The sequence below is a fragment of the Elgaria multicarinata genome, chromosome 9 (assembly GCF_023053635.1).
Source record: "Elgaria multicarinata webbii isolate HBS135686 ecotype San Diego chromosome 9, rElgMul1.1.pri, whole genome shotgun sequence".
Classification (NCBI taxonomy): Eukaryota; Metazoa; Chordata; class Lepidosauria; order Squamata; family Anguidae; genus Elgaria; species Elgaria multicarinata.
Genome location: NC_086179.1, coordinates 35,172,667 through 35,183,337, shown reverse-complemented (window position 1 = coordinate 35,183,337; position 10,671 = coordinate 35,172,667). Strand labels below are relative to the sequence as shown.

General features: G+C 45.6%; 1 protein-coding gene across 1 annotated transcript; it reads left to right on the top strand.

Annotated features, from left to right (window-relative positions):
- The first annotated feature begins 5,844 nt into the window (after positions 1–5,844).
- Positions 5,845–6,966, top strand: LOC134404042 (endosome-associated-trafficking regulator 1-like). Its single transcript, XM_063134598.1, has one exon. It carries the CDS (start codon positions 5,845–5,847, stop codon positions 6,964–6,966), a length of 1,122 nt encoding a protein of 373 aa, XP_062990668.1.
- The last annotated feature ends 3,705 nt before the right edge of the window (positions 6,967–10,671 follow it).

Below are 10,671 nucleotides of genomic sequence, written 5' to 3'. Positions count from 1 at the left end.
GAAGGACCCATGCTCTGACTCAGTATAAGGCAGTTTCCTATGAAAGCTCCTTTAGAGTTCTGACTGGTTCTCATTCTAATCCCTGGGCAGATTCACCACTCCATTGACATCGGAGCCACCAGCCTCCACTGCAGGTAGGGCCAAATCTTGGGGCTAAAGTCGTCATTATTTTTATTATGTGGTCATAGACCCAATAAGAAACAATAACAGTCATCATTAAAACCATAAAAACACAATCATTAATTCATTACACAACAGGCTAAAAAGTTACTAAAACATAGACATATTTAAAATATATAAGAGTAGTTAAAACACCTGATACAAAAGATTAAAAACAACACAGAACAGAAGTTGCAATTTGGATGAGAAAACCGTCTTACAAGACTTTTCTACAGAGAAGAGGAACTTAGCCACTGACTCTGTTGTTGATTTCTTCATACCTGTCAGGAAGTATTCCAAATACTGTTCGGATGACCTTCCAGCCCCCTACAGCCCAGCCCCCAGACCCCAATAACCACTCAGAGGGCTGCAGATGTAGAAGCAAATGCTGTTTAATTCTTGTAAGCAAGGAAGAGATTGGTTACTTGAGTGCTTCACAACTGACATAATACACATGGCCATCTAAAGTGGATGTCCATAAGACCGTTACGCCCAGTGTCTGAAATTCCCTGGTGGCACCACTGAGCAGAAGGACCTACTAAAGGCATAAGGGGGAAGCTCAATAACAGTGAATTTGTGTGTGTGTTGATTCCAAGATTAAGCTCTGGCAGTAAAAACAAGGATTGAACCCCCTGATGAGGCCCAGCTCAATTTAAGGCCTGCCCGCACCATTTAATCTAGTGCAAGATCTAAATTGGGTTGTTTCGGGGTGATTGGGTATGATATGCATCCGCAACTGAAGGCTGCCCCCATCCAAATCTCTTGCTCTGAGGGATGCTGTTTGACCCCCATGTTGCCAGCCTAGGGACAAAAGTGGTGTGGAGAAGATAGTTTCTCTGGCAATAGAACTTGCAGGTTGGGCAGTTTTAGGGGTAGGGATTGATTGCCTCAATCCCTACCCCTAAAACTGCCCAGCCAGAACTCTAAAGGAGCTATCCAAGGTGCTGAACCCATTTTGGGGCGGGAGGGGGGCTGTTAGGGTTTACAGCCTCACCGAAACCAGAGCCACCAGCCTCCACTGGGTTGAGGCGTTCACCCACCTCACTTGCTTCTCCAAGTAGAAGACTATTTGCTGTCCAACGGAAGGACCGATGTAAGCACCATTAGCCGATGGTGTGAGAGCTCTGCTGGGGTGTGTGTGTTTATGGGTAGAAGCTGGAGGGGTTGGGGGGGGTTGTAACCTTTTTCTATGTCTCATGCTGGCTATGTCATCGAGCAGGTCTTGGTGTGTGCGTCCCTTGCTTTTCTGCATTTTCTCCCTCCTTCCCTCCACCATGTGGGCTGATCACAGGCTCTAACTTTTAATTCAGATGGTAATTGAAATAATAATACGGGCAGAACCCTTCTGTCTCTGATGCCGCAGCTGGCTTTATGGAGCTATGAATAGCTCTGAGTCACGCTCTGAAGATGGTTTCACTTCCAAATGTTTGTTTTGTTTTGGGGGGATATGTATTTTTTTTTTTTTTTGCATTGCTCCTAGGACTACTAAGAGGAAACCCCCCCACGCCCCTCTTTCTACCCCACAAAATGTAACCAATTAGAGACATGTTTTATAAAATTGCTATTTAAGCATCAAGGAACAAGGTGGCTTAAGGAAATCAGTCAGTTAACAATCACTGGGAGGACAGATGGGGACTGTTGGCATATACTTGGTCTATTTATAATTATCTTCTAAAAACTACATTTGATTGCATTCCCCTCTTCATATCCCTCATATGCCAGTTGTTGGCTGAGCAAAGACAGACCTTGGTTTAACACATATGCTTGGCATTTTTTATTTCTTGGTTGGCTTTTAATGTGCCATCTCCCTTGAATATTGCAATAAAGAAATGAAATCCTGGCCACAGACAAGCGGAGCTGGCCAAACTCATACGGTAACTTCCAGGTTGGACCAGTGCTCCAACACATTTTATGTGGGGCTTCCCTTAATGGACCTGTTCAGACAACACACTAAGCCATGGTTAGGCCACTAACCCTTTTTGCAGCAAATGGTTAATGAGCATACTAAAACAGTGATTATGTAGACACCATGGTTAGGAATAGTTCACATGACATGCTAAGCTATAATGTTTAGCTCAAAATGCTTAACTGCCATGACTTAGTGTGTCATTTGAACAGGATCAAAAGTGCCCAGAAACATAAATGGTCCAAAATGCAGCAACTGGAGTTGATGGGACTTGCTGTAAAGAGTGTATAACAGCAATACTATTCCGACTTTATTGGCTACCAGTTTGTTTTTGGGCCCAATGCAAGATGCTGGTCTTAACCTTTGAAGTCCGTGCTGGAGGTGGCAAGATGGTGGGCCCTCTTGGCAGTGGTGGGGAGCAACGCAATTTGCCGTTCCTTCCATATCATCACCTGATTCAGGTGCATCACTCCGCATCATGGTAGGGCCAGCCCTGGGCTCAAACTATTTATTTCAGGGAGGGATATGGATGCTGTTGATCTATGGGTGCTTCCAGACAAAATTTTAATATGGCATTGCCCTGCATCATTCACAGAATTTTAAAGGAGATCTAGACAATGTCACCCTCCCGTGTTTTCTCAGCACTTCTTCCATCTTTTTCCTTAGCACAGAAAACCTGTTAAGAAAAAAGAAGACGGAATTGCTGCACAATGCCTGCAGACTGTAGTGTGAGGAGTTCTCCATTTGGAAGCACCCAATGTCTCCCTCCATCACCCCAATCCTACAGTTAGGCAGTGGGAGGCAGCTGGTTTTGAGTGTCATGAAACGGCAGCAAATTGCTAGTTATTTCATTTATTATGATTGCATTTTTATTCCCAGGGAAAGGTGCTTGTGGGATTTTCTCCTTCAGATGACCAAATAACTTCCCCACCCTTAGTTGCAAAGTACTTTGACAAGTGGGGGAGGATTTGTGGTCCTGCCTCAGGCTGCTAAATGTCTTGGGGGAAAGACATGTAGTTGGGGGGAAATGCATCACATGATGTCACCGAATTTGCCTTTCCCCACCCTTGCAAGTGATAGCCAATGAAGTGAAGTAGAAAGCATGCACTCTTCACATACTTGAAAGGTTGTCACACAGAGATTTGATTTATTACATTTATATACCGCCCCATAGCTGAAGCTCTCTGGGTGGTTTACAAAAGTTAAAAACAGTGAACATTAAACAGTGAACATTAAAAAGTATACAAAATTTAAAACCATCAAAAACATAAACAGTATAAAAACAACGGAAGGCCAGGATCTCTTCTCGATCCTCCCAGAGTGCAGGACACGGAATAATGGGCTCAAGTTAAAAGAAGCCAGATTCCAGGTGGACATCAGGAAAAACTTCCTGACTGTTAGAGCAGTACGACAATGGAACCGGTTACCTAGGGAGGTCGTGGGCTCTCCCACCCTAGAGGCCTTCAAGTGGCAGCTGGACAACCATCTGTTGGTTGAGCAGGGCGTTGGATTCGATGTCCTTAGAGGCCCCTTCCAACTCTACTATTGTATGATTCTATGATTCTATAACAAAGAGGTAACATTTCTTGATAACTTAATCGAATGTGACCTATCCAGCCCACAGGCTTACAGTCTCAAAGACATGACATAAAAGGAGAAAGGCATGAAGAGGGAAGAGGGAAGCAAGCAAACTCAGGCACAAATTCTGAAAGTGATATTGTAATTCTCACAATGAGCACAGCTGCGATGGAAAGAGTTCAGGGATAGGAGGGACCCAATGGAGTCCCCCACCCTCAGAACTGATGGAATGCCCCTGCAGTACAATTAAGCGGATCAATTTTGGGGCTAGAATAGATCGGGCAGTGGCAGATCCTTATGTCAAGATTAGGTTGCCAGTGCTACCTCTGCCCTAAAATGAAGCTAGGGACAAATTTAAAGCACAGGCGGGCAGATGGGAGGTACCTATGCCTCTGCCCTCAAAACTACTCCCCAGCTGTTTTTCTCCTATTGAGGCTCCATGAGTGGAAGTAACCCCACCAGAGTGAAAGCATTTTTGCACAGAAAAGTGTGGATGGGAGAACTGCTTTTCAGGCCCCGCCATGCTGTGCAGATGCAAAAGAGAGCAGGACTCCTGCAGATTTCACTGTTGCGACGAAGAGGGAATTTCACCAGGTGCTGCATGCATATAAACGACACCTGCTGAAATTCCCCTTTCTGTACAACTGTTAAAGATACAGGAACCCTGTCCTCCTTTCCATATGGTCACCCTAAACCTGCTTATTCACTAGCCTCTCACCCAGACAACAGTGGTGGTGAAAAGGAGGCGCAGAAGATGTTGCAACCTACTTGCTCACTGACTCTTTGCCTGCCAAGCAAGAAAGTGGTAGCAACGAGGAGAAAGAGGGTGAGGAGCAATAGCAGCTGCTGACAATGGTGGTGAGAAGGTAAACTCATGGAGGGTGTCTTGGCCAAAGATCTTCACAAACCTAGATGTCGGGCCTAGCCCACGTGGGTCCTCCAGCTTTGGCGGCTGAGTCTAATTCAGAGTTTGAGCAGAATGATTTAGAACCCTGCTCAGCCTTGGGAAGTTCAGGGCCTGGGAGTCTAGTTCTGCCTAGCTTCCCATCTGATTGCAGGCCGAAGGAGGGTGATACTTCCTATCAGCCAAGATTCAGCCTTGAGGGGTGGGGTGGGGGCTTTGATTTACAGCCTGGGTTTGTGAGAATGCATGTAAACAACACATCAAATCAACTGCAGCGTGGTGACAGCTGGGCTGTGGGGGACCCCCTTGAGAACTTGTTACACTGATGAGCCTGACACAACTTAAGCCTCTTCTGTCTCATTAATAAACTTTTTCAGACCCAGGATCCATCTTGACTCAACCTGAAACAATGGGAACCAATTTAATTTTTTCACCATTTTCCAGTCTTTTCTCCTCACAGTATATCTACGCACATACACTGGTTTAATAATCATTCGTTCTAATCAAGGAATCCCTGAAATAGTAGGGTGGGCTAAGATGTAGAATCTCTAACACAATTCTCAGCCCTTACGCTAAATTACAATGTCCAGGTCTGCGTTGGTGGTTAGAAGGAGGGAGCCAGGACAGTTAAACTAGTATAGCACTTACATAAATCACTGCAGGTACTCTCACCTTCTCTCTTTTTCCTTTTCTCCCTCCCACCACCTTTCTATTTCACTATTTTAAAAAAGGCAAATGATTTACCACTTAGGTCACCCAGCTTAAGTCGCGTTTTAATTAATTTTATTTATTATATTTTAATCCATCCAATAGCAAGGGTTTTAATCTGCCCAATAACAAGTGTTTTCACCTACCTGTAGGTCCCAGACCCACTTAGTTGGAGCAGCATTCCAGTTGCAAGGTTATCTGAAGATACAAGAGAGGATTGTGATATCAGATGTGAGCTCAACTCCTGGCTCTCATCACTACGTATATTTCAGTTTCAACAGCTGAGAAAGTTGTGAAAGCTATTCTAGCTATGTGCCTCTCCCCAGCCTGTGAAGTCACAAAATGAACTACTGTCATCTAGTGACATCATAGATCATGGTAACTTCTGCTTCCTCCACTATTAAAGACACACACACGTGCAAGGCATAGATTCAGATGCTTCAGTAGACCATTAAAACTGTGCTGAGGCCAAACGCACCGGCATTACAGTCGGCAGGGCTGGCTAAACCACTGAAAGGGTTGTGGGACCTGGCCTGGTGCTAAATTTGGAAGAATGCAACTCCTATAGAAGCCAGTTGTGCCCCCCAAAATGCCACGGCCTGTTCTCGCAGGCTGCTCACATTCCCGAGGCCTGAAAGAGGAGGAAGTGGAGGTACAGCCCTGTTACCACCATCACATGCCACCTCCTCCTGATCACATCAAGAGTCACGTCAGCTCTGGAGACAATCAGCTGAAAAATTCAAGTGACCTGCCTACATTTTCCTTGAAAGGCTCGGCTAAAAACAAGAACCGTGGGGGGGCAAGACAACACGACGGGAAAAATAGAAATTACAGGAAGAAAATGTCCCGGCAGAACCTTGAACTGGAAGAGGTGACTCTTCCGGCCGAACCGCTGGGCTTGAGTTTGGAGTTTCAAGAGCCATTATACAAGGCGGCGACCCTTGCTGACAATTTGTCAGACGAGGACGAGGACTGGAGAGAGACATATGACAAGGCACATCTGTCAAGGATCGCCAACATGGCCCAGTGCGACCCATACAATTACAACACAACCAGGCTTTTGGGGATGGAGGCTTTCTCTTCCTGGCCATTCAGTGATAACGACACGTGTATCGGTTGCCCATCTCATACCAAGGCCGGTGAAAGCTACGCTGCCCACGAAGAACCTATCGGAGAAGCAGAGTATATGTCTCCGCAGCTGAGCTACCAAGAGCTGAGGGAGGAAAATTCCATGCTGAGGAGAAAGATCAAACGGATCCAGAACTTCTCAGAAAGCCAATCCCAGATGGTGAGAAACCTCGAAAGGACTCTGCAAGCCACGGTGAATAAAGAAGAGAAAGAAGCACAGGATCTGGAAGTGCTGGTGCAGCAGGCTGAACAAAATCTCCAGTGCATGACTCAAAGGGCCTTGAAGGCGGAGAGGGAGGTTGAGCAGATGAAACAGGAGATGTCCTTCCTCAAGGCCGAGCTGACCTGCTACAAAGTGGAGAACGACACTTTGCGCTCCGGCCAGTCTTCCAACATGGGGGCCGTGAAACAGCACGTCAACGTGGCGTTGCAGAACCTCCTCCGGGTCACCAACCACGCCCACGCAACCATCCACCAGCTGGTCTTTGGAGCCGAAACGCTGTCGCTCGTGGCTGACCTCCTTAAATCTGTAGGCAGAATGTCTGAAGTGGAGATGGAAGAGGAAGTGCAGGAACAAACTTAGGGGAACTCTCTTGAATACGAGAGTAAATGCACCTGCCGTGTCCCTCTGAGGCTGAAAAGCGTTTGCTCTCATAATGTAGGGCTTCAAATAAGCAACCTCTCTCTTTCCCCCAGAAGTACTTTTATTACATAATGGAATATTAATTTCATATACTAATGCCTTGGGTGCTCTATTTCAAAGCTGCAAAGTCGGCACAGTGCACACGGGCCCCAAGGTTCTTTGCAAAAGAGGGAGAGCTAAAGCCAAAGTAGATGGACGCTAATCAGGTGATTGGCCCTTGCGTGCAGTGGTGCAGCTAGGGGTGGGACCTCGGGACTGATGTCTGGGGCCCTGCAAACTCAGCGGGATGCCAAATGACCACCCAGCAATGAGGGCAGCAGCAAACAAGCCCAGTGGCAAACAGGCCCACGGCCCACAAGGGCTAACTCTGGTCAATGCAGCGTCCTTTCTTGTTATGGTTTAAAACATTTGATAGAGGGTGAACGGCTGGGCATGTACATGTGTACTAATCTCATTATTATTATTATTATTATTATTATTATTATTATTATTATTATTCTTTAAAAGTATATTTTCTACAACAACATGTTGCATATTCCCAAGGTAATGTGTTTAGCATCAGGGCAGTAGAAGCAAACTCCATTTTATTCCTGAAGTTATGACGGTGCTATGGTTTAAATTGCACCGGCTCAGAGTGTTTCTTTCTTGTCAGGGTTGGGAAACTGTTGTTTGTTCGTTGCTCTAACATATCAGGAATGTAGAAGCATGGAATGGGAATGGCGGGAAGAAGAGAAATGCTAGTTGTGTGCTTCACAATGGGAGGAATGCACAGGGCTGTCTAAACGCACACCCCAACCCCGCTGCTGCCTCTGTAAGATCATTAAGTCCATGATCTAAAATTACCTCATTGCACCACTGCTTGTATGCTTGTTTTTTCTTAACCAAATAGCAACTGGAGTAGGCAGTCCAGACGGGGACTGTGGCATTGGGGGAGGGGGAGTTGTTCAACCCTTTGCCCCAGCTGCAGTCCATGAAGCATTTCATGTGTGCTCATCGTTCCCTACTCACGGTTGTTTACGGATGCTTTAGACAATGTTGTGACCCTCCAGTTTTGCTTCTGTTTGTAAATAACTCTTTCCCATTATTATTTTTTAAACAGTGGGGAAAATGGAGTATTATTTCTGAAAGAGAAAGAAAACGTTTTTTCTTACACGTGTAGTTGCATTATTCTGCTATAGCACAGTGCCATCTAGAGGTTATGGTCTTTTCTACATGACACTGTTAATAATGCAATGTCTCTACTTTTGGTTTCATCCCAGAATTGAGATCTGAGCACTACAAGAACAGCATTTCCTTTTCTTCTTTTCCACTACATTACCCCTAGGTAGTACTGTGGGATAGTGCAAATACGCAAGAGAGAGACAGAAACATTTTCTTTCATTTTCACAAATAATACTGCATTTTCCCTGATCCAAAACAAAACAAAACACCTTGCTAAAAGTGCTGTTTAGATACAGAAGTGAAATTGGAGGGTCACAGCACCATCTAAAGAACTGTGAGTAGGGAATGACAAGGAAGCAATAAATGCCTTGTGTAGAAAAGGTCTTTGTCCATGCAGGAAACTGATCAGAGGCCTTTGTAACAGGAACCAGCATTTTGGCCAGTTGTAAGTTTTGCAGTTGCATTACTGAACAGATTGAAGCAAGCACTGGTGTACACCTCAAAAGTGAAAACAGCCTAAGATGGCCGGTCACTAATTTATTCAAAGCAACTTGACTTTTGAGAGTCAAAAGTTTAAAAATAAATTTTTTATTTAAATTTTAAATAAAATTTAAGGGAGCAGCAAGCATCTGAACGGCATTCTTGATGTCGAAGAGGAGGAGAAGCATTTGTCATGTGAATGAGGATTCTGGGCAACGTAGGTTTTACGGTCACAGTGCGAACCTATGGGAGCAGGAGCCTCACGCGTGAAAAAGACATCAGCAGTGGAGGCTGGTTACTCCAATGTCAGTGGGGAGGTGAATCCGTTCTGGGTTTCAGTCAGAGATGCTTGGATAGCTCCTCTAGAGATCTGACTGGTTGTGACAGCAACCCGGAATGGATTCACCATCCCACTGACATCGGAGCCACTAGCCTCCACTGAACCCTCAGCCTTGCAATTGTGTGCTAACTCCTGAACCTGCGCAACCCTCCTGTTTGAGACCTTTGGCTTCTTCGGCCTCTGTGAGCCTTCCACTTGAGTTCTAAATCTGGCTTCCCCAAGCTGGTGCCCTCCAGGTGTGTTGGACTACAACTTCTATCATCCCCAAGCATGGCCTATGCTAGCTGGGGATGATGGGAATTGGTGTCCAGTTCTTGTTTCCAATCTTGTGTGAGATTCCTTCCGCCCCCGCCCCCCAACCCCATCCCATGGTTAGGTCTCCCTCTCTTACGCAAATGTGTGTGTAAAGTAATACACATTTGGACCAGGGGTGGTGGTGGTGGAAATACCTCAAACGCAACGTCAGCTTCACATAAACACTAATAGGGTCTGAACTGATAGTGACTAATCAAGAAAGACATCTTGGTTGCATGGCGGATTGCTAAATAAAAAAAAGATCAACAGAAGGTGCGGCAGCTGTGAAAAAGGCACATTCCATGTTAGGGATCATTACGAATGGGGCTGAAAATAAAACTGCTAAGACCTCAATGCCCTTATAGAAATGGATGGTGTGGCTGCATTTGGAGTGCTGTGTTCAGTTCTGATCAGACCATCTTAAAAAGGGAATCAAGAGCTGAACAGGTCTTCCACCACCGAAGGTAGGCATGGTTGGGCTCCTGCTGAGAGCCCACACCCCAGCGGGGTCCCCTGGCGTTGCTCCTCCTCTTCACTCTGGCAACCTGCTTGTTCACCTGCCTCTTGCTCTGGGAACAGACGAGGTTAGTGGTGAGATGCCACAGCCTGCTTGCTCACTGGCGCTCTGCCTGGCAAGCAAACAAATGGTAGCAATGATGAGAAAAGAGGATGAGGAGCAATTGCAGCTGGTGACCATGCTGGTGAGAAGGCAAAGTCACTGAGGGAGGCGGCCCATGAAGGATGCCTTGCCCAAAGGTCCTCCTAACCCTGGAGCTGACGCTGGAGCTGCAAATGGAACGCAAAAGGGGCGCAACCAAAATTAATCCAGGGGCAGGAGCACCTTCTCTACAAGGAAAGGTTAAAACTTGGGGTTTTTTTTCTTAGTTTAGGTGGGGGAGTTGTCTAAGAAGGGACATGATACTAGAACTTCTTCAAACGGATGGGCAAGAAATTCAGGATAGACGAAAGGAAGTTCTCTTTCTTGCAGCACTTGACTGCTTTATAGAATTCGCTGCCACAAGATGTGGCAAGAGCAACTACTTCAGATGATTTTAAAAGGGGATTGAACCAAGGACTGGTCTATCAATGGCCGCCACGCATGGTGGATTCAGAGGCAGCCCCCCCCCAAATTCCAGTGGCTCCAGAACAACAACAGGAGAGGGCTAATTATTATTATTATTATTATTATTATTATTATTATTATTATTATTATTATTTATTTATATAGCACCATCAATGTACATGGTGCTGTACAGATAACACAGTAAATAGCAAGACCCTGCCGCATAGGCTTACAATCTAATAAGTTGTAGTAAGCAATAAAGAGGGAAGGAGAATGCAAACAGGCACAGGGAAGTGTAAACAGGCAC